General features: G+C 39.2%; 1 protein-coding gene across 5 annotated transcripts in view; it reads right to left on the reverse strand.

The window, feature by feature from the left end:
* Nucleotides 1-24,240, reverse strand: part of tbc1d22b (TBC1 domain family member 22B) — a 209,028-nt gene that overhangs the window by 123,345 nt on the left and 61,443 nt on the right. For all 5 annotated transcript variants that reach the window (XM_033042544.1, XM_033042547.1, XM_033042543.1 and 2 more), the window contains one exon: nucleotides 12,848-12,918. In XM_033042544.1, coding sequence (XP_032898435.1) covers nucleotides 12,848-12,918 — 71 coding nt within the window. The remainder of the gene's footprint in view (nucleotides 1-12,847; nucleotides 12,919-24,240) is intronic.

The following is a 24,240-nucleotide window of genomic DNA, read 5'->3' on the forward strand; positions in this document are numbered from 1 at the left end:
TCGATGCTTAGCAATAGTTGCAGCTTTCTGATCAAGCAGTTCAATTTAGATCTAGAAACATCAAATTGGGATCACCTTCTTTTGTCGTGGGGTGGTCTTGATGCTCAGGCTTGTTGTTTCATCAATGAGAACAGAAATGTTGCCATGTATCTGCCTGATATGCTAGCAAATTTTCTTTTTCATATTAATGGTTAAGTGGTTAATGATCTCTCTACTGCCGTAGTTTGACAAAAGGAAGCAACTGACACAGAAAGGAGTTTTCTTGTAAATGAGGAAAACGTGTTTATCTTTCAGCTCTCTGTGATGGAATTTCTTACTTCTCTGGTATAAATATTTTCAAATTGTACTCAGAGAAGGACTTATTTTGTTCACCATTGTGTAGAGCATATCTCAAATACCCTAAAACAAGCAATACCTCAATGTTGACAAATTTGTCAGTTGCTTCCTTGTGTCAAAGTAGGGCAGTGTAGCACTAGTGCAAGAATGCAGTCCAATTCCAATAGCATTTTTATTTTGAAGTTCCAGTAAGCCAAAGTGAGCAGAGAATGGTCTGTCATTCGGAGTTAAATAATATGCAGAATCAAAAATTGAAGTTGCCTTTAGATGCGAAGCATTCGTGGTGTCACGTAATTTTCCAAGAGCATCTTCACCTGCTTTATTTTCAACATGTAGAGCAGCAGTGTGAGCTTTTGACAGTTTGTGATCAACAAATTTTTTTCTGAGAGACTTCAAGCGTTTATTTTCTCTGAGAGACTTTGATCGGCAAATTATTTTCTGAGAGACTTCGATCGGCTCCATAAGATTTTTGATACATTTGCCATTCATTTGACAGCCTCAAACCCTCAGAAGTGAAAAGTGTCAGATTGCTTATGTTTGCACATACCTTACATCCAAGTTTATCATTCTTAAAGTCTAACCAGGGATAAGTTTATTTTCTTTTTCTTCCACAGTTCTTCAGTCCAAACACCTGAACAGGGATACAAGCCTGACTTCGAAACATTATTTCGGAGCTACATTTGAACACGGTTAGAAAATCTGAACTAGAAGCAGGCGAAACACAGCTTTTGTCACTTTTACTATTATCAGTCTCTTGTATGTTATTCTTGTTACACTCCTCAGCTTGTTTACAAAATAGAGTTAACATGTTTGCGTAGAAGCCACAGGGTTGTTCGTGAGAAAAATTAACTTCAGTATTAGAGAGTAATCTATGGAGTGGCATTGGACTACCACAGATGTAGGCTTACTAATGCGATAGTCAGAGCAGACAGCAAGGCCCGCAACGCTTAGCCATGTTGCTAAGCTGCAGTTATAAAAGTAACAGAATTTACCGAAATAAATCAAATGTTTTTTTGCATTTTAGCCACCTAAATTGGAACCAACTCAACCAAGTAATCAAGTATGAAAAAAGAACGTCTAATGAACTATTGCTAAAGCCACCAATATCGCAGAATATTAGTATCAAAAGCGGCAGGTTGGCAACTCTGCCTCGTACCGTTTCTCTCGCAGAAATGTTTGGATTGGAAGTGTACATGTCAATACTCACAATATCTTCCCACGTGGGGTATTACATGGTTAGTAGACCAATACAAATCGTGTTTCGTTTTTAGATATGCAAGATGTTAAAGAAGGTTGAAACTTTACATAAATTATTACACAAATTCCCTTTATTTAATAAGCGGCCGCTGTTAAATTCCCCTCTAGTTAAAATTCCCCGCTGTTTATTTTGGCTTTTTTTTTTTTTTACAGAGGTGCCGGAACGGCGCTCCGGTGAGCTCCGGCAGCACTGCACCTATGAATGTCAGTATATTTAATATCTGTACGTAAGAAAGTCTACGCAACTCAAGTTCAACAGTAAAAGTAACTAAAAAAGGTGACTATTACCTTTCAAAAAAAAAAAAGTGCAAAATAAATGTTATATTTCTTTATCTTGAAATCCACATGCAGAGTGGCTTGCTTTAATTAACTAAGAACATGAGAGGATTAGGTAGGGTAAATGCAGAGTCTTACCCAGAGTAGGGAAATCAAGAACCAGAGGACATAGGTTTAAGCGGAGGGGGAGAAAATATAATAGGAACCTGAAGGACAACTTATGTTTTATACAAAGGGTGGTAGGTATATGGAACAGGCTGCTAGAGGAGGTAGTTGAGGAGGTACTATCACGACGTTTAAGAAAAATTTAGACAGGTACCTGGATATAGGTATGGTGCAATACTTACCTTCAGCAGCGCTGCAGTTCTGCCACTGGCCGTGTGTGCGATTTTGGCGCGTTTGAGGGGGGGGGGGGGGGGGGGGGGGGGTGGTGTTAAAACACGGTTTTCTCCTACCTTGTCCTGGATTATATTTTGTCGGAGTGCAAGCTTTTGCTGAAGCATTGTTCTGACGGCCGTTCTGTGTCTTTTTTTTTTTTTTAAAGACACAGAACAGCGCTGGAGTAATTTTAAAATCAGCTTCTAAAGCCGTCACGCCGACAACGGGGACGGATTTCACGTAGGTGACAGGTAAAAGAAAGCCGTTTATTTTTATGTATAAAAGTGTTTTTTAAGATGCCTTTAATTCACATTTTAAGTTGCGAAACGGTGATTTAGTCCCCATACGAACCGGCAGCATTTTTCATGCCGATATGGGGACTAAATCACCGCAAACCGCAACATTCCAAATGATCGCGTTCCAGAAAAACCCACTCGCAAGTTGATTTAAATGGGCATTAATTTGCAGGTATTAAACATTAAATTCCTTCCATTTGGCCTATAAATCCATGACAATGAGATTTAAAAATTATGTTATATTGTGAATTCTTGTGTGAATGTTATTTGGACACTTAGGCTATTTAAAAATGTTAATCTATTCTTAAGAAATTGATAGGTTTAGATCTAGTAATTGAATTTTGTAATTAGCTACAATTAGGTAACTAACTAATTATATGCTTTAATTTCAAGTCATCTAAGTAAGGTTGTTTCATATTTGTTTCAGAATGCTTCAATCTATAATAACTGAAAATGTATTTCAGTTCTCTTCATTTTTAAGAAAGTTATAGGCTTATGACTGTCCTCGATCGCAGCTTTTGTGTTCAGTCAATGGAAAAGCAATAGGGAACAAGATGCTAATTTCAGAGTATGGAAATGGCCATAACTTTTTTAATACTGAAGATATGAAAGTGAATTAGGTGTCAAATTAAACTTCTTTTTGTGCTTTATCTGATGGGATAAATTACAGACTTGATTTTTAAAATCTCAAAATTTTGTATCATTGCTATTGGACAGGAAAGGATTGGAGGGATATGTACCAAATGCTGGCAGGAGGGACTAGTGTAGATGGGGCATGTTAGTTGATGTGGGCAAGTCGGGCCGAAGGGCCTGTTTCCATGCTGTATCACTATCTGCAGATGCGTCAAACACAGCGATGCCAAAGTTAATGGTATGTTAGCATTCATAGCAAAAGGATTTGAGTATAAGAGCAGGGAGGTTCTATTGCAGTTGTACAGGGTCTTGGTGAGACCACACCTGGAGTATTGCGTACAGTTTTGGTCTCCTAATCTGAGGAAAGACATTCTTGCCATAGAGGGAGTACAGAGAAGGTTCACCAGACTGATTCCTGGGATGGCAGGACATTCATATGAAGAAAGACTGGATAGACTCGGCTTGTACACGCTAGAATTTAGAAGATTGAGGGGGGATCTTATAGAAACTTACAAAATTCTTAAGGGGTTGGACAGGCTAGATGCAGGAAGATTATTCCCGATGTTGGGGAAGTCCAGAACTAGGGGTCACAGCTTAAGGATAAGAGGGAAGTCTTTTAGGACCGAGATGAGAAAATCATTTTTTACACAGAGAGTGGTGAATCTGTGGAATTCTCTGCCACAGAGGGTAGTTGAGGCCAGTTCATTGGCTATATTTTAGAGGGAGTTAGATGTGGCCCTTGTGGCTAAAGGGATCAGGGGGTATGGAGAGAAGGCAGGGATGGGATACTGAGTTGGATGATCAGCCATGATCATATTGAATGGCGGTGCAGGCTCGAAGGGCCGAATGGCCTACTCCTGCACCTATTTTCTATGTTTCTATGTAATGCTATTTGAACTATTAAGTGTCATTAAGGGGACTGAGACCTGTTGTAACCATTACCAAGAGTTATAAAGCTCCAAAAATGTCACCAATTTGCCACTTTCTTGCACTCAAAGGTTTGTAGGTAATTGCTTGGAGCAACATAGCCAGACTATTCCAATTTCTAACACAAAAAATTAGTCCCAGCCTGCATATTTCAGAGATTTATCTTCACACCTCAGGGGACTTTGCCGCAAGACACACGAGCACAATTACATAAAGACATACAGTATTTAGCTATCATGCATTGTAATTATAGAAGCCTCAGTGGAATACTCCATATTCTGAAAAACAGGATCTTGTGAAGAGCTATGCATTTCAGTGTTCTTTGTACTAGTCTCTTTTGCATAACGGCATAATTTTTTCAACATCTGAAGGAAAAGGAACTGACTAAAATTCAGTTCTCTTTCTTTTACTGCTCAAACAAAAGTACAATTGCAGGCAGTTCCATAAAATCATTTATTTAGCAGTTGTAATCAAATGGCTTACTAACTGTATCAAATAAAATTTAATAAATGATTAAATGGTATAAAAACTAAAGGTGCTTCATCTTCCGTTTGGGAAGTTTTCAACCCAACGGCACAAGATGGAATTCTCCAATTTTAAATAACTAACCAACACCATTTCTCTACCCCCCCCCCCCCCCTTCTCTTCCCAGGATGCACACCGATTTCTCTCACAATCCCACCACACTTTCCTCTTGTCCCGTCTCCTTCACCCATATCCCTTCCTCTAGTTTCACATTTCGCACTTCCCTATCACCTATCACCTATCCATGGTCTGCAGAGATGCTGCCTGACCTGCTGAGTTACTCCAGCATATTGTGTCTTTCTTTGTAAACCATCATCTGTAATTCTTATGTCTAATGGTATTGAAGTTATGTAGTTGCAAATAAATTGTAATGAAGTGTGTAAATGAACAAACATTAAATTAGTTGAGTATTAGACAAGTGTAACCTGCCATAATTTTGTGCATTTTGTGTTACTGAAAGTAAATCAATGAGAAGCAGTTGTATTCAACAAAGCACATACTAAAATATTCAAACTTATTGCAGAAACTCTTGTGTGTTTGCTAGTGTTCAATGACATGTTCTCATTTGACCTTGTCAAGATTATCACGCTGCAGTGTTAGGAACCCGTGCAGGCTGTGAGCGTCTATGCACCTCTTTGTGTGTTTCTTCATCTTTATGCCAAATAAATCCTGCAGTCTGGGGATGTTTTCAGAATATGTTAACTCATGCTGTTCTAATCAAAGTCATTGACATTTTCTTAGTTTTTGCTCACTACTGCTAAAACACTTCTGAAATTTCTCAAGCATAACCCTTTGAATAAAGAATGAAACAACACCCATGTATATAATTTAACACAGCCCCTTGCTAATAATGAAAACTAATTTTGCATCAGAGGCCAGACATGAAAGAGATAAACTCAATAAAATAACTAATCAGCTCATGACACTTTTATGCTTTTCAATAAGCAAAGAATTTTCCACAAATATGTAGTCAACATAAACCATAAACAAAGGAGCAGAATTAGGTCATTTAAGCCTATCGGGTCTGCTCTGCCATTCAATCATGGCTGATCTATTTTCCCTCTCAACCCCATCGTCCTGCCTTCTTCATATAATTGTTGCACGTTCTAATCAAGAACCTATCAATCTCTGTTTTAAAAATACCCAATGACTTAGCCTCTACAGCAGTGTGTGGCAATGAATTCCACAGATTCACCACCCTCTGGCAAAATACATTCCTCCTCATAGTTGAAATACTATAAACTCGGTAAGAATTTATTGGCTATATTATAAAGGTTAATATCACATGGTTAAATGTCAAGCTCTCTCACTATTCCACAATTATTTAGTCCCCTCCAAGGTATAACCTCATTACATACAATTGCAAACACAGGTTTGAGTCATGGGACAATGCTAAAATTGCAGACTGGTCACAATAGGGATAAATCTATACAGTACTATCATCATGGATTACCAAGCTAAATGGTTTTTTTTTAAATGTTGCATCCACTTAATATGTGATGAGCATCCAAAAATATGATCAATATTATTCTTTCAAACTTGTGAAAAATATTTGGAGTTTCACAACAGTCTGAAGTGCTCACATGAACCTCATCTCAATCTTGCATCGCTCATGGTTACTCTTCTACTATGGTTTGGATGAGGAATGCCAGCATCTCCAAAACCTGACACGAAATACCATCTGTTCATTTTCTCCATAGCTGTTGCCTGACCTGCAGAGTTCTTCCAGTTTTGCTGATGAATGACTTGGTCTTGCTGTGCCATGACTTAGATAATCGCAACTGTTTTATACATCCTACAGACTTGTTATATCTAATGCAAATTGCAGCCAAAATCTAGATTTTCAGCATTCAATTTTGATGGAATGGCAAAGTCGGTAAAGCTTTCAGATTTTGGTTATTGACAAATTACTCTGAAATGTATTCACTCTAATGATGTACAATACCAATTTTCAGCAGGTTCTGTTCTCCCAAGGGAGCTTCTTAGCTGTGCATGACTCAATACAATCACTGAGAAGGCCCCAGAGTGCGGTGACTATGCATGAAGGTTCCACAAGAGAATCTTCTATCATCCAATACAATTGCCCACCTCTTCTAAATCCCTTTTCCACTTGTAAATTTTTCACTGCCTTTCTCTTCTTTCTACCTTTTGAACTTATGCTTAGCTTGATTGTATTCATGTGTAGCATTTTCTGATTTGATTGGATAGCACCAAATAAAATCTTTTCACTGTGTTTTGTTACATGTGACAATAACAAGACAAAACCTAACTTGAATTAAATTTCAATTATATTTGACTACTTAATATTCACAACTATCATTAGTCTTCGGTGGACTACCAGAAAGGACAAAAGTGCTGCAATGAAATTCAAAGAACAAAAGACCTTAGGCAGCTAAATACATTACTGAGCAAAATCCCTTTTAATTGTAGTTGGAAGAAATTCACTGAAGTCAGGATCTGTTTTTAAGGTTTATAAAGGAATCATTGATGTGAATGGGGAGAAATTATATTAAAGAACAGTTCAGATAATCCTAAATTCATGTAACAGAAGCTCAAATACATGTTGTCAAAGACCCATTATTTTATACAAAAGACATCAAACACCAGAGTCCTAACTTTCTGAATTTACAGACGCACAAAATGAGGTGGTCCTAAAAAGATTTTACGGGTGACTTGCAGATTACAATATGTTCAGTATTAAGAACAACTTGAAGAAGTTTGTTCATATAAAAAGGCACTTCTTCAGCCTGCAAATCCATCTTACCTGACCTTTCTCAGTTGCATGTACAGAACTATAGAACGTTATTGACAACTATTTTAGCAAATAAAGGAGCAAACAAGACAAAATGCTGAAGCAATGCTTGGTCAGGCAGCATCTCTGATGAAAATGGATAGGTGGTGTTTCAGGTTAGCAGTCTGAAGAAGGGTCCCGACCCAAAACGTCACCTATCTATCTTCTCCAGAGATGCTTCCTGACCTGTTGAGTTACTCCAGCAGTTTGTGTCTATCTTTGGTATAAACCAGCATCTGCAGTTCCTTTTTGTTAAATAAGAAAGTCTTGTTTATTATAAGATAAAGACAAGATCGCTCAGGAAGATACGATCCTCAGACCTGGTCAACAGATTACGCCACTGCCTATTGATGGAACTTTCATCCATTCACTGCTGTTCTGTCTCCAAACTATGCCCATGATCTCTCCAGACTTCCTTTTATAACCCTGACATAAGCCAATATCGTAAGCTGTTCTCATTCCCTGCAGAATGTTCCTCACTTCTGCAAACCTATTGTCGTCACCACTGCCCTCAAAATCCACATTCAATGCGCATAGGATGCAAGTTATCAAATTACCTGCAATCGCTTTCCTTTCCCATGTCCTTGAACAGGTTTGTACCTCACAAATCAGATTCCACCTTATCCAGAATTCAATGTCTAAGTTCCTCCAGTTCCTGTCCTTGCCACCCAGAGCAAAATAGCTCACATCAAAAAGTCACCAATGGAATTCAACATGACTATGATTATCAAGAAAATAAATATCATCACTTAATTGGCTTACTATTCTTAATATTCACCTTCTGCACCATCAATGAGTGCAAGAACTCGCCAAAGCGTCTTTAAAAACACGTCCCAAAAACGTCTGAAGTAGGGTCTCGACCCGAAACGTCACCCATTTCCTTCTCTCCATAGATGCTGCCTCACCCGCTGAGTTTCTCCAGCATTTGTGTCTACTCCCAAACCTTCAATGTCTTTGCTCACTAGAAAAACCAGGGGTGTTAAGTGTCTTCAAAATGCACTGGTGCTCCTTCTCAATCAACGGATCAAAATCTGGCAACTTCCAATCTAATTGCAATATGGACGCAGTAAGGTAAGCAATTTGGGTGTGCGTTTGCCCTCATTCCAAGACTGTATTTAAGAAAACCTTGTAAGATGATGCAAAAGATACTTACAAATTGAAAACATTAAAATGCAAATTGCTCCATATGTGTTGAAAAAATACCACTTACCAGCTTGACCATGCTAAATAAAGAAAAATAATTGCAAAGAAGTTCTCGATGTTCAACCTATAATGATACATTTGAACGGTAGCTCTGAACAAACTCCGCATTAATAAATTGATATATGAAGCATTCTATGTTAGAGGGTTGGCAGATGTTGTCTATTTAGATTTCCAGAAAGCACTTGACAAAATTGTTACACAAAATGCCCTTTACCAAAACTGAGGCAACTGCAGAATGCAGAGGGATGTGGTAAATCCGACTGGATTCCTTGGGTTCAATCCCCAAACACCACCTCCTTTCATGCATTTTACTAACTTTTAGATTTGGATGTGCAAGGTGAAATTCTAAAATTATTTGATAACACCAAGATTGGAGGTTTCATTCAAAACAATGAGGATTGCAATAAATTTAAAGAGAACATGGATATTCTGGCAAAATGGGCAAACAAACTTTAGATGGCATCAAGGTGAAATAGTTTGGCAAAAACTAACAAAGAGAGACAATACAAAAGGGTCAGCATCTGCAATTCTTTGTTTCTATGACAGATAATACAAGTTTAGTAACACAATTTTAAAAGACATACAGGAAGATAGTGGCCCAAGTTGTCAAAACTTTTGATACTGACAGGATATGGTGAGAGAGAAAATAAATAGTAAGATATACAAGCTCCTGGGACTGATAAATGAAGACATGCAGTACAAAAGCTGGGAGATTCTGTTGAGTGCTTATTAAGGAAGGGTCAGGCTACAGGTGGAGTACTATCAGTAAATCTAATGACAATTCCTTGGTAAGATAGGAAGTTTCTCGAGAGATGGTAGAAAAAGAGATGGTAGGGAGGAAAATGGAGCACCTGTAGAAAACCCACACAGTGACAGGGAGAACGAATACATTCCGTTCAGATGGAAAACAAGTGGATGGTATTAAAGAACACTATGTCACCCCAATTAATGGCCACATTCAAATAGTTCTAATTTGCTCCTCACTTATATTTAATGTAATATTCCACTGCTTTTGAGCCTACAATGAATAAAGATGGCATTAGCATTCAACATCCTTAAATCCACCTTTACATTGCAAACCACATAAACATTTAGGTATATTCATTCATCTCTACATTTAATGGAGATGCAAACACCTACTTCATTCAACTGTGCAAATGCTGTTCCTTGCTTCAAGGCTGATTTTATTTTCTCCAGAATAAATTTGACTGTTAGTAACCTCCTACACATTTATCCCATGGTTCAAAACCTATTACCTTCAAATTTTACTCCATTTTGTGGCAACAAAAATCATAAATTGGAAAATTGTGTTTTTTTTTTTAATAACACAGCAATAAAAACTGCTTTTACGTTTAAATGTTTGCAGCGATTTACTGACTTAGCTTTATTTCTTTTTGATATTCATCTACTTTCTGCTAAAGGAAATGATTCAAGTTGACTCTATCCCACATGTCAGATTTTAAGCCTTAGTCCAGCGGAAAAATCTAATGGCCATATGTTTTTTGTCCTCAAGGTACTACATAACAGACGTACAATGTACCTACAATGACCTCTACTGTTCCAAATCAGAATCAATTCCTCAAGGCAGTATTTTCAAAAAATATTAGTTTAATCTAACAGTGCACAGAATTAGAATCTGCAAAATAGATAATCCACCATCTTTCACCTAATTTCTCCTTCCCTATCTGTTTAATTACCAGTGCGCTACTAATCAAAGTGTGACTACTAATCAAATTTTCTTGGAGATAGAAGGAGCTGGAATCTTAGGCAAAACACCAACTGCTGAAGGAACTCAGCAAGTCAGACAGCATAGGTGGAGGAAATGGGTAAGTGACATTTTGTGTCAGGACCCTTCACATTTTTTATTAATCTGATCAATGCAACTACTTGTTTCTACTTACGCCTCGAAGAAGGGTCCCCACCAGAAATGTCGCCTATCTATTCCTTCCACAGAAGCTGCTTTGCAAAATAATTTTCTTACATGTTCACATCATTTTCTTTGCACAGCCTTCTACAAGTTTAATTTTTGTTCATTCACAGAATGGCAAAATAGCTGGCAAGACCAGTGCTTATTAACATATTATATCAATGTTGACAGGGAACTGAATAAGTTCTTAAGTCATAGGAGGAAATTTAAGCCATTCGGCCCATCGAGACTACACCATCGTTCAATCATGGCTGATCTATCGTTCAATCTAAACCCCATACAAACTCCCACAATGCAGTAAAGCAAGGATTTCCAGTGTTACGGAATGATTTAACAGGTGCATGTTCATCTTTATTTAGATTTCTTCAAATAACAACCATTGAGGTAGAAAATTTAAATTCATGATTGTTAGAGATCAAGGACATGACTGCGAAAGCTTGTTCGAAAATATTAAACCCTTTGCTGTTTAATGTGGAATTGTAATCTATTAATTTGCCTTTAGTATTAGTGCAGCGGCCTCCAAACTTTTCAGCATGAGGGCTCCATTATATACTTGGCACATTTTAGCGGTCCATGGGAAAAAAAATAAAGAAATGTCAGTTTTATAGATTTAATGAACTCAAAAAAGAACAAATGGAAGAAATTCAAAACAAAACTTGTAGCCATCAATCAAAACTTAATTGAATTGAGGATCCAATTTGGAGGAGCCAATTATGAGGATGGACTTCAAATGCTCAAGTGAATAATTCATTAAGAATTCTATGTCACTGCACAAATACATTGATGAGCTAAAATAAGAGTCAAGAATCAAGAGTGTTTTATTGTCATATATCCCAGGGAGAACAATGAAATTCTTACTTGCAGCAGCACAACAGAATATGAAAAACCCCGGTTCTATAACGTCTATCCATGTATTCTAGAGGTGCTGCCTGATCTGCTGGTCTACTCCAGCACTTTGTGTCCTTTTTTTGTAAACCTGCATATGGTTTAGACTTTGGACTTTAGAAGTATAGCATGGAAACAGGCCCTCCAGCCCACCAAGTTCACACTGTACACTAGGGACAATTTATATATTTTACCAAAGCCAATTAATCTACAAATTGGGAGGAGTGTGTGGGAGGAAATCGGAGCACCCGGAGGAAACTCATGAGGTCACAGGGAGCACGTACAAACTGTACAGACAGCACCTGATCTCGGTTGCTGTAAAGCAGCAACTCTACCGCTGCGCCACCGTGCCATCCCATAAGTGTTTTTAATCACTTTTGTGCTGGATCTTAATCTGGAATTCTCTGCCTCAGAGGGTGTGGAATTCTCTGCCTCAGAGGGTGGTGGAGGCAGGTTCTCTGGATGCTTTCAAGAGAGGGCTCTTAAAAATAGCGGAGTCAGGGGATATGGGGAGAAGACAGGCACGGGGTACTGATTAGGGATGATCAGCCATGATCACATGGAATGGCGGTGCTGGCTTGAAGGGTCAAATGGCCTACTCCTGCACCTATTGTCTATTGTAAATCACAATATTAAATATGTCATTAGTGATTTTGTTCAAAGGTAGGGCAGAAACCTAATCAGAAAGATCCAAACCTAAAATTTAAGGTCAAATGTAGGAAGAACTCAGTGGGTGAGGTAGAATCTGTGGAGGGAAGGACAGGTGATGAGAGAGGGATATAGGTGAAACGGGTTTGAGGGGAGGGGAATGGGGGGGGGGGGAATGAGGGACTCAGGATCATCTCACCTTTATTTCCCCCCTTTTGCCTCTCCTCCCCTGTCCTCTTAGATACCTCTCTGGCTTTACATTTCACTCCTCCTGTTTTCTTATCTGACATCACTCACGAAGAGTCTACCAGGGGCTATCCTGGGAGTTGGGTCCGCGCCGACCAGCGATTCCCCCAGGGAGCCGAGCTGGAGCTAGCGCCTCCTCCACGCGCCGGCAGCAAGCCCGAGCCGACACCTCCGGCCACCCCCGGACAGGGAGGGGACTGGGACGGCCCAGCAGCAACTTAACAGCACCAAAAGCGCTGGGCCCCGACCACAGACCCCGACCCCAAGCGGCAGCACGATCTCGCTCACTCACCGGATGAAACAAAGGTCTGATAACACATCCGCTCCCAACAATCTTTATGGCGAGTGCCCGATGACCTGGGCATGTGCAGTCGGAATACCGAACTTGCTTACAGCCCGCCGCATGGAACGTGTTAAGAGCTTGTTGCGAACCGGATAAAATATCGTGGCGGGCCGGATGTGGCCCGCGGGCCATAGTTTGGAGACCCCTGTATTAATGTATAAATTAATGCTGCTTACCGACAATAGTCTCCACGTCACAGAGCGGACGTCTCGTGGAACACCAGACCAGCTGTATTTCCTTAGTTCTTCTGTTAAAATGAAAATGTACAACAGAAATTATATTATAATTTCACAGCATTTTTTTTTTGCCAATGCAGACCTTCATGAACCAAAATAGTGCTGCAGGTTAGATGCCCGAACACTAAAAACAATTATTTCCCTTGAAAATACTAATTTTTGCCTAGTAATTTTATCAGGCCTATTTCCAGCACTCCATTCCACTGAACTGCGAATCAGAAACATAAATCAGCCAAAGGCACGTTTAACTCCTGTGAACGGCAACAATCAACATTGCTTTTGTCACTATCACTAAGGAATTAAAAGTTAAATTAGGATGTGGATATTCGAGATGCATAAGCAAGGAACTACAAATGCTGGTTTCACTAAAGGATACAAAGTGATAGAGTAGCTCAGCGGGTCAGGCAGCATCTCTGAAGAATGTGGATTGATGACATTTCAAAACAAAACACTTCTTCGGACTTCAGTCCTTCAAGATTCAGACTGCAGTCCAAAGATGGATCCCAAGCTGAAACGGCACCTATCCATATTCTTCAGAGATGCTACCGACCCGCTAAGTTACTCTTTTTTTAATTCTAACATTCATTCTTTTGCAGTATTCTTCAATTATATTAAGCAGCATGTTGAACAATTATATGAAAAAAATCATTCAAATTATAGAACTCCCAATATATTCATGTACATCAGCTGAAATATTCCTCAATTGTACCCACAACAACTACAGCTATAATAAATTAGCTACAGGAAGTGGTTAGACACTTTGCAACCTCATTCATGTCCAGGTATAAATTAGTTCTGAGTACAACCAATCTGTGACGTGAACAGCAGTAGTAATACTCCCCGCTTCACTAAATCTACAGGTTTTCTGATGCAAATTAAACATTAATAAGCCACAAACAAGGCATTTTATTTATTCATTTATTTATTTATTTTATCTTGAAGTGGCACGTTCTGCTTTTATACCGCAGTTGATTTAATATCGCAATAAGGACATATGTTTCAGCCAATTTAGCTTTGGTTTCCAGATGGCGACATAATAAAATCAAGTAAATTGGGAGGCGATTCTTTCTTGCTTCTTGCAGAGAATTAACATATAATAAAATATGCTAGTCATAATTCACAGCAAATTATTTTTCAACAAACTTGCAGTAATGACATTAGAGTGGTTAATGAGTGTGAATATCACATATCAACAATGCAGAGCACCATCTGTACTGAAGCAGGCTTCTGCCAGAAAAGTGCATTCAAAATTGATTAAAATGAGAATATATTTAAAAATGTCTACCCCAAAATCTCACATTTAAAAAAAGCACACCACTGGACTGACCCAAGGCTGTGGCCTGATGAGTTAACAACTGTTTGCTCTCCAGCTTCATGACGCACTCTGAACCATGTGATTCCAATTCTGCCTTGTAATCGCACTTCAAAATCGTCTATTCTACCCAATATTACGAATGAATCCAGATCAACACGGAATACATAACAACAAAATGTTCACACTAAATACACGGCGATATCTTTTCACCAGAAAATATGCAATTTCTTAACAAGTGGAGACGTTGAATGCAGATAATATTAATACACGTAGGTTTGATCCATGCACAAGGAATAGGAGATAAGTGTTGTGGAGAAAGAAAGAAAGAAAGAAAGAAAGAAAGAGAGGAGATAATGTGGAGTAAAAGATTCATGAGGTGTATAAAATATGGCATAGTTTGTGTTGACTGAACGGCCTGTTTTTGTACTGTTATTATCCAAAACAATTTAAAATCTTTAATGTTGCCACCGAAAATAAAGTTACCTGGTTTATGAGACCTAGTCTAATATTTGATAAATAGGTGGGACGGTGGAACAGCGGTAGATTTGCACCCTTACAGTGCCAGAGACCCAGGCACAATCCTGACTATGGGTGCTCTCTGAAGGATTTTGTATGTTCTCCCTGTGACCGTGTAGGTTTTCGCTGGTTGCTTCGGTTTCCTCCCCACTCCAAAGACCTACAGGTTTGTAGGTTAATTGACTATAGCAAAAATTGTAAATTGTCCTTGGTGCGTGGGGAAGTGTTAGTGTACAGTGAGTGCTGATTGGCGTGGACTCGGTGGGCTGAAGCGCCTGTTTCCATGCTGTAGCGCCAAACTAAATCTCCAAACTAAACTAAATTAGATGTCAATCAAAAAAAATCAGTAATACAAGTCGCAGGTTATTGTATTTATACAATTTTAGGAAACGGGAGTTAAATCAATTGTGTTGAAAGAATTGGGATCTATGAACACAGCAGTGTCATAAAGTCAAGGACTTTACAAGATCATTGAATTTTAACATTATTTTATCTCAACCCTTTTCCAGTGCATGGCGTTATAAAGCCTTCTAGCAAAGTAATTCTCAGCTAAATAATGTCAATAAATTTGCAATTTAATTTTTTTCTTTTCTTCATGCATACACAGCATTAAATGTTCAAAGACTCGCAGCAAATTGTTTATTTTTTTGGTAACCTCTTCGCATTAGTACAGTGGCAACAACAGCAAGATATTGAAGCCAGAGAGAAATCATGATGTCAGTGATGGTGAACAAGGAACTTGTAAAAACTTCAACCGTTTGTAGATTTGTATACAATAAGAAAATATACTCTACCTTGTGAATTAAATATCAATTTAACTTATTTTATCCATATTTCTTAATTACAGCTGGATTACATTTTCCTCAAAGCAATTTTTTGTGTTTTGAAGAAAAACAATTTCAGAAAACACTAAATATTCTGTTTGTTTCTCTAACTATCCCAAATACAGTTGCATTAATCCTAATATAGTTTATTTTACTATACCGCCCATATCAGACCATTGACTGAAATTTTGAATTAAACAATATAATTAAAAAATAAGTTATTCAATAAGATATTATGTGGTAGTTGTGTAATCGCACGATAGTGTCCAATTTCACCTGGGCAGTTTTGAAACAATCAGTTTTTTAACTACTTACATAGAAACATAGAAAATAGGTGCAGGAGTTGGCCATTCGACCCTTCAATATGATCATGGCTGATCCTCCAAAATCAGTACCCCGTTCTGGTTTTTTCCCCCATATCCCTTAGCCCCAAGAGCTAAATCTAAATCTCCCTTGAAAACATCCAGTGAATTGGCCTCCACTGCCTTCTGTGGCAGAGAATTCCACAGGTTCACAACTCTCTGGGTGAAAAAGTTTTTCCTCGTCTCAGTCCTAAGTGGCCTACACCTTATTCTTACACCGCGACCCCTGGTTCTTCATACACTCGTAGGAGTTTCACTCACAGCAGTTTTGGCACAATTACAGTTCCATTCTATTAGATGCTGAGAGTGTAAATGGAAGAGGGGATGTAGGGAGTCCAGTGCTACTCCACGGATTTGATGCTGTGTAAAAAGGGCAACTCTTGCTGGCTTCATGTCAGCTTCATAAATCCAAGAGATACGAGGCTCCCCGGAGGCAGTGTTGTTACTTTCTTCACAGATGTTCTTAAAGATCATAATTTATAACACAGCAAAATTTAATAGAACCATTAACTACTGGTCTATCAATAAACAAACAGATAAAAGCCTCCATAGATGCTTACAAATTTTATACAGACTAAAACAAATGAGAAATTTTCTTGCAAGACTTCTTACATGCATTCAAGATTCTGAGGACTATGATGGTATTCTATCACAGAGAAAGATGCATTTACATTTTTTTTTAAATACTGCGATCTAACAAGATGAAGAAAGCACATTGTGCAGTTAAGGAATTTATTGACACGTTTGCAGAAGTGATGTAACAAGAGGACTTGATTCAAACTCTATTCAAAGAAATTGTCAAAATCTGCCTGCAACACAAATAATTCATCCATTGTCTAACTATTTTCCACTTCAATTCATTTATTTCAGTCGTCTTATATAATGCATTTCTTTCCACATCATAGCTCCCTCAACAATATTTTTTTAATATGCTGGCCTTCTGTTTCTCTAACCTTTGGTGTTAATGTTTCAAAAACTTTGAACTGTACACATTTTGTAGTAATATTGACTAGTCCCATATAGGCTTCAGTCAAATACATCAGTTTACTTCCTTGGATTTTAATTTATACAAAAGGATCTTTGATAAATTTAGAGTTTATAGAGATACAGCGTGGAACCAAGCCCTTCGGCACAACATGTCCACACCGATCATCGATCCTGTACACTAATTTTATGAATTCAACATAATAATGGCAATTTACAGCTGATTAATACACAAGCCTGCACGTCTTTGAAATGTGTGAGGAAACTGGAGCACCCGAAGGAAACCTATGCGGTCACAGGGAGAACGTGCAAACTCCGCACAGACAGCGGCCGTCGTGAGGATCGAACCCAAGTCTCTGGCCCTGTGAGGCAGCAGCTCCATTGCTGCGCCACTGTGCTACCCTGAATTCTTACTAAATTCTACCCTTTTGAAGGAATTTATAATTTTATGGCTTTCTTCTTCTATAAGGTTGAGAACTCCACGAGTGTTTCAGAAGTGGTTCGAGCCTCCATATTCCTCACTAATGAGCACATTGTTTTTGAAATTTTATGTAAAATTTTTGTTTACTGCTGCTGCACTGAAATCTCCTCAAAGCATGCCTGCTTTAACAAAATTCTCCTCTGAGAGTTCTGTGAAACCCTCGCTCACTGTTCACTCTCTGTGATTCCAACTTATCTCCTCCTCTTCAGCCATGTTCTGACTCCCTACTACAGCTACATGAGTTTCTCAGCACTTCCCCAGCCTGAAGAAGGGTCCCACCTCGAAATGTCACCTGTCCAGACCCAAACACGCTACCACAGCCAGGTGTTTTGTTAGCACTAGTCCAGTCTGAAGGGTCGTGACCCAAAACGTCGCCTGTTCATTCCCTCCACAGATATGGCCTGGCCTGCTGACTTCCTCCAGCACTTTGTGTTTTGCTGTCTCAACCTGAAACGTTACCCAATCCTTCTCTCCAGCGATGCTGCCTGTCCTGCTGAGTTACTCCAGCATTTTCTGTCTATCTTCGACGTCTGCAGTTCCTTCCTACAAATTTACATTTACTTGGTACTCATCTTGATATCATGTCTTCATAAAGACTTTCAAAGTGGAAAGCTAAATCATATGGAACGACCAAAGAACACCATAAGTAGTAATTTGGCGACCAAAAAGCAAAAGAAAAGTATGTCCTGAGGGGTTCAGAACATGGAGCTAATGGAATTTTAAAGCAAAGTCTCATGAATATCAGGTTTTCACGAATCACACTTTGCACCAGCTCTGCAGTCTTACATTTTCACTTTGGTTTTCTGGCTCCTTCTTCTACAAGGAGAGAACTTAGGAAGACAATGAAGCAGCAAAATCCCAGGACTTGCTCTGCCAGCTGCCTGTCATAGCCAGAGTTCTTCCTTCCACTCAATCTGCCAACTCTCCTGTCTTTCCTTCCCCCACTGGCACAATCGCGCTGTGTTTATGACACCATGGGCTGTTTGTGGATTGCCAAAGTTCTCATTCTTTAAGTGTGAAGCAAAAATAGCAAGCACTCATAAGCTATGTGAACACGTCATATCACATCAAGGCACAAGGCAATCCTCAACTGAAACCCAAGTGCACATTTCCACCAGTGAGAGCTGGCCAGTCGTCAGAAAGAGGAACCCAAGCACATTCTTCTCCCCTTTAACCATTCACATAGACTGATTGAAATATAAACACAGGAGACTGCAGATTCTGGAATCTGTAGCTAAAAAACAAACTGCTGGAGGAACTCAGTGGCCCGACCAGCAACTGGGAGAGGGGGTTGTGGTTGGTAAAGAAGGAATTAGTTGAGACTAAAAAAACATTTGTATTAATGAAGCAAAATGTTCCATTACTGGAAATATTACGAAAATACGGCAGAAATTCAGCAAGTCAGCCAACATATGCTGAGAAAGAAACAATTAATGTGGTGGAAAGAATTGCAGATGCTGGTTTATACCGAAGATAGACACAAAACGCTGGAATAACTCAGCAGGTCAGGAAGAGAAAAGGAATCGGTGGCGTTTTGGGTCGGAACCCTTCTTCTGACTGAAAGATAGAGAAGATCAATGTTTAAAGCCAATGACCTTTGATAAGAACTGGAGAGTGGCGAGTAAAAAAGAATATTTGCAGAAAAGTGCAAACTGCAGTGGAGATTAAATGGCAAACAGGGTGATTGACCAAGACCAAAGATGTTCATAATAGTTCAATGTCCACCCATCTGTCAATCAAAATTCTTCTCGTCTGTATCCACCTATCACTTGCCTGGTTTTGTCCCACCCCCACTTCTCTTCCAGCTTTCAGCCCCCTACTACAAGCTATCTTAAGAAGGCTTCCGACCAGAAACGTCACCTATCCATGGTCTCCAGATGCTGCCTGACCCGTGGAGTTACTCCAGTACTTTGCATCGTTTTTCTGGAAACCAACATTTGCAGTTCCCCATGCCTCCATAATAATTGAAGATTGAGGAGTATTTTGCATTTGGTATCAAAGGAATCAAATTTCAATGAGCAACTGTGAAGATGAAAGTATATCAAGTCAATAATCATTCGTCAAATTGGAAGACAAAATAAACATCTTTAAGCTAAAATAAGGCGGAAAGGAAGGAATAAGAACAAAATGTTCAGTCTATTAAAGGTCTGACCAAACAACCACAAACAATTAAACTTTAAACTTTAGAAATGTAGAAACAGGCCCTTCGGCCAACCGGGTTCGCCCCGACCAGCGATCACTAGCATTATCCTACACACTAGGGACAATTTTACAACTTATCAAAACCAATTAACCTACAAATCTGTGCGTCTTTGGAGTGTGCAGAGAAACGGGAGAACCCAGAGAAAACCCGTGCGGTCACAGAGAGAACATACAAATTGCGTACAGACACCACCTATAGTCAGGATCGAACCAGGGTCTCTGGCGCTGTAAGGCAATTACTCTGCCACTGCCCTAAAAACACAAAGCAAGACCAATGCCCCGGAGCTGCTGTAACAATATGGTTAGGCTGAAATGATTGACTGCCATTAATCTTTCTTTATGCAAGATCTGAATCAAAGCTTAGTGTCTCTCCCTTAATAACCATTGATGTCATTATCACCAAGATTTCTTTAAACCTACAATTGATCAAATACTACTCTCACATCATTTCTTTAAGTCAGTTGTTCTGTCAATGCAGTGGACAGATATGTTGTGGGTTTTGGGGCAACTTGGTTTTGGAGACAGAACCTCTGAGGAATAGGAGCAGCAGAAGATAGAAGTCCTGTGTGGTCGCTGTACTGAAACAGCTAGGTGGTGTGACTACAGCTGGAATGGTTTAATGGTATTTTATTGTTGTGTATACCTTGAGACAGTGAAATTCTTTATTTTGCATACAATTCAGTAAAATCATACTATAAGCACAAATAAGTACATAAATATGTACAAAAGTGCTATGATGGTAGTGTAAAGGCCCTGTCTCACAATGCGAGTTTACCCAAGAGCTCTCCCGAGTTTAAAAGAAAAATCAAGCTCGTGGTAAGTACGTAGAATGTACGTAGCGGCTACGTCGGAGCTCGTGGATGTCTCGTAGTGGCTCGTAATGCTAACGGCAGGTACTCGGGAAAAGCGGAAATCGTGAAGTTTTTTTCAACAGTGCGAAAAATTTCCAAGAGTAAAAAAATGTGATGAAGTACCACGAGTTTGAATTTTTTTTTAAACTCAGGAGAGCTCTTGGGTAAACTCGCATCGTGGGACAGGCCCTTAAGAATAGTAGACTTCACCAAGGCAGTACACAAAGAATCGCCACGTTTCGGCACTTTATTGTGACCTTCAAGTTTTGAGCTCTTAAAATAGAGTTTTATCTTGGCCTTAAAGATCCGTTGTGCTGGCGGTGGCGGGTTCATATTGCAGGGGATGGCCTGTCCTGGCAATACTGTCGATTTCCTCCATCGCTGCTCCGATTTGTTGCAGGCAGCATCCGATCCGCACACTAGTCCAATCTCTGTGGAGTCTCCGGTCTTATCCGATCCACGCGATCCCCAGAACGCTGCAGCGATTCCAGCAGCTCAGTGAACCTATACGGCTACCCGCCATGCGCTGTCCATTCGCCTTCCACGGCCACCGCTGGCAAGATCTGGGAGGGAGTCTGAGGCAAGAGTTTCACTGGCAAAGGAAATCCTAGAGATCACACCAAGGAAGAAGTCGGCAGTAATGCAAGGAGACGAGGCTATGATGAAAACGTGCAAAGGTTTTTGTTATATTTATTGTCCTGGGCCTTGAACTTTGAAATGCTGAGCATCTCTCAGAACAGAGCAATTGGTGCAATCAATTGGCATTTGATACTGCAGATTGGATACTGAGTGGAGTAATAAAGAGTCATACAGTGTGGAAACAGGTCCTTCGGTCCAAATTGCCCACACCATCCAATGTGGTCCCACCTACTCTCACCTGCCTGCGTTTGGCACATATCCCTCTGAACCTGTCCTATCCATGCACTGTCTAAAACTTTCATAAATGTTGCAATAGTACCCATCTCAACAACCGCCTCAGACAGCTCGTTCCATACACCGACCACCCTTTGTGTCCAGTCTAATAACTTTGGCATTTTCCAAGTGTTCTTAGTCTACTTTTCAATCATGCAGACGGAAAGAAATTGGTTGATTGGTTTCTATGATGATGGAGATTAAGGCAGTCAAGATGAATCATCATTCACTCCTTTAGTCTCCAGCACAATTAGCATCCCGAGTCAGAAACCGTCACGTTCATTAATACTTTCTGCACTCGCCCAGCATCCGTAAACACTGGGCTGAACAGATGCTGAGGAAAGAGCAGTCTTCAATAACTGTGACATATTAAGATCACCAATTTAATAAATCCAGTAAATTTACTTTGCAGCTGCTTGTGGCTGAGTCTGCAGAAACAGCAGAACAAAGCATCAATATAAAATTAGTTTATTCTTGCATGAATGCATCATGTTTCATATGCAGGTACCACTCTATAATTTAAAATGCAGCATCTCAGATGTTAGAAATGTAAAGGAAAATTGCTGGACATACTCAGCCAGTTAGGGAGGGTTTATGGAGATTGAAAAGAGCTCAGGTTTCAGCTCAACCTGCAGTGTTTCCAGCATTTTCTACCTTTGCTTGCCTCTCCATAATGGACTGACAAGAAATAAATGAGCTCCTGAACTTAGAGCAGAAACAAGGAACTGCAGCTGGTTTACCAAGGAAAGACACAAAGTACTGGAGTAACTCAGCGGGTTAGGCAGCATCTCTGGAGAACATGGATTGCTGTCGTTTAGGGTCAAGACCCTTCTTCGGACAGCTCCTAAATTAATCTTAATCTGTTATTTAATATATATTTTTTTTTAAATGACTGGTCACATTTTTAACATTATTGTAACAAATAATTGCTGAATGTAAAAAGTGTATGCTTGCAAAACAACAGCAAGACAATTTAAATATTTAAGAGTCCTGTTACTTTTACATTGACAATAGTCTGTAGAATATACCCAACTAAATACAATTGCAGCAATTAAGAGTATACCAAAGATTTTATTTATTAAAGACCATAAGTAGAAGTGTCTCAACCCCAAGTCATCAACACATCTCCAAACTCCTGAACCTAGGAATTAGCACCCCTCTGCAACTGGATTCACGACTTCCTAACCCACAGACCGCAATCAGGGAGGATAGATGACAAAATATCCTTCACGGTAATTCTCAACACCAGTGCCCCGCAAGGATGCGTTCTAGGTCTCTAATTATATTCCCAATAACTCTTACCAATTTCGACAGATGCATCATGGAACGCATTCTATCAAGATGCATCACAAGTTGATTTGGCAACTTTTCTGCCCAAAACTGCAAGAAATCGCAAAGATGTTTGTGATTAGCCAGTCCATCACGCAAACTGGCCTCCACCCCATCGACTCTACCTGCATTTCACGCTGCCTCGGGAAAGAAGCCAACATAATCAAGGACCGCTTGCACTGCAGGCATTCCTTTTCTTCCCTCTTCTGACGGGCAGAAGATATAAAAGCTTGAAAGCATGTACAATCAGATTCAGGAACAGCTTCTTCACTGGTGTTATCAGAACATTTAATGCACCTCTCATGAGCCAAGAGTATAGTCTTGATAATATAACCTTCCATGTTGCAGCCCTTGTTTGTTTTTTAAATCTACACTATTTCTGTAGCTATAACCCTACATTCTGCACTCTGGAATTTTTCACTTTGCATGAGTTCTTGTATTTATGTACGATTTGATTGTACATAGCATGATTTGACTGGATTGCACACAAAATAAGGTATTTCATTATTTCTCTGCACATGCAACAATAAACCAATATCAAGTAACAACCTATTTAGTGTATTTCATCACACCATTGAAGAGTATAATTTATAAATAACAGCTGATCTTGACTATTCAAATCAGGTGGCATTCATGGGCAGAACCTACTCAAAACCATTTGTAAATATCTTCTTTATTGTTTGTGTGAGCCACTATACACTTCAGTTAATATTGTACCGGTTTAAATTTCAACATGAACTAACCCCACAAAATTCTGTCTATTAGACATGAAGGTGGTGAAATCCATCTTTCACATGCTTACACCGTTTCCTAAATTATCAAAATGAGATTCTGTCATGTAGTATGCTTAACATTTCAATGTGGCTTCATTCTTAAATTACAAGGGAGGCAAATTTTACAAACAGCACCTGATAGCTGCTTCTTGAGCTTGCATTTCTAAAGATGGATGAACATTTTAAATTCATTATATTAATGACACTGGAGATATATCCACACTGAGACAACTTCAGCTTAGTCTGAATTGTCTTCCTTCAGCATGTTAGCACCATCTTGTGTCACATTCAAGAATTAATGTTTCTTTATCAACAGGCTTGATCTACAGAAAGAGCTTATTAATTGAGATTATCACAGTTGCTGCTAGAACAGCAATTCAACTTGAAATATTTCATGCCCTTAGAAAACCCTGAAATAAATGACAGATTCAAAAAACATCTCGTGCAAGTGAGAATGCAGTTTCCTGATAGTTTTTCCAGTCATCAATCTCAGTGACAATGCTCGCATGAGCAAGTCATTCCTGACAAGTTTGCATTCAGTCTTCTTTTGTGTGCGATTAGAGTAAAGTAATTGAAACATGAAACAAATAGTTGAAGTGCAACAGCTGTGCTACCCTAAGCAATACTCCCAAGAAAAGCTCATTAACCATCACATTCTAGCTACAGAGACAGAGATTAGTGTTCTTCCAATCAACCAAAACAATACAAGCTAATTTAGAAAATCCAATTATCATATTTGATGTCCATTTATGATCTTTGCCAAGGGAGACCACACCTGGAATAT

This window comes from Amblyraja radiata, chromosome 24 (genome assembly GCF_010909765.2).
Source record: "Amblyraja radiata isolate CabotCenter1 chromosome 24, sAmbRad1.1.pri, whole genome shotgun sequence".
In the NCBI taxonomy this organism is placed as follows: Eukaryota; Metazoa; Chordata; class Chondrichthyes; order Rajiformes; family Rajidae; genus Amblyraja; species Amblyraja radiata.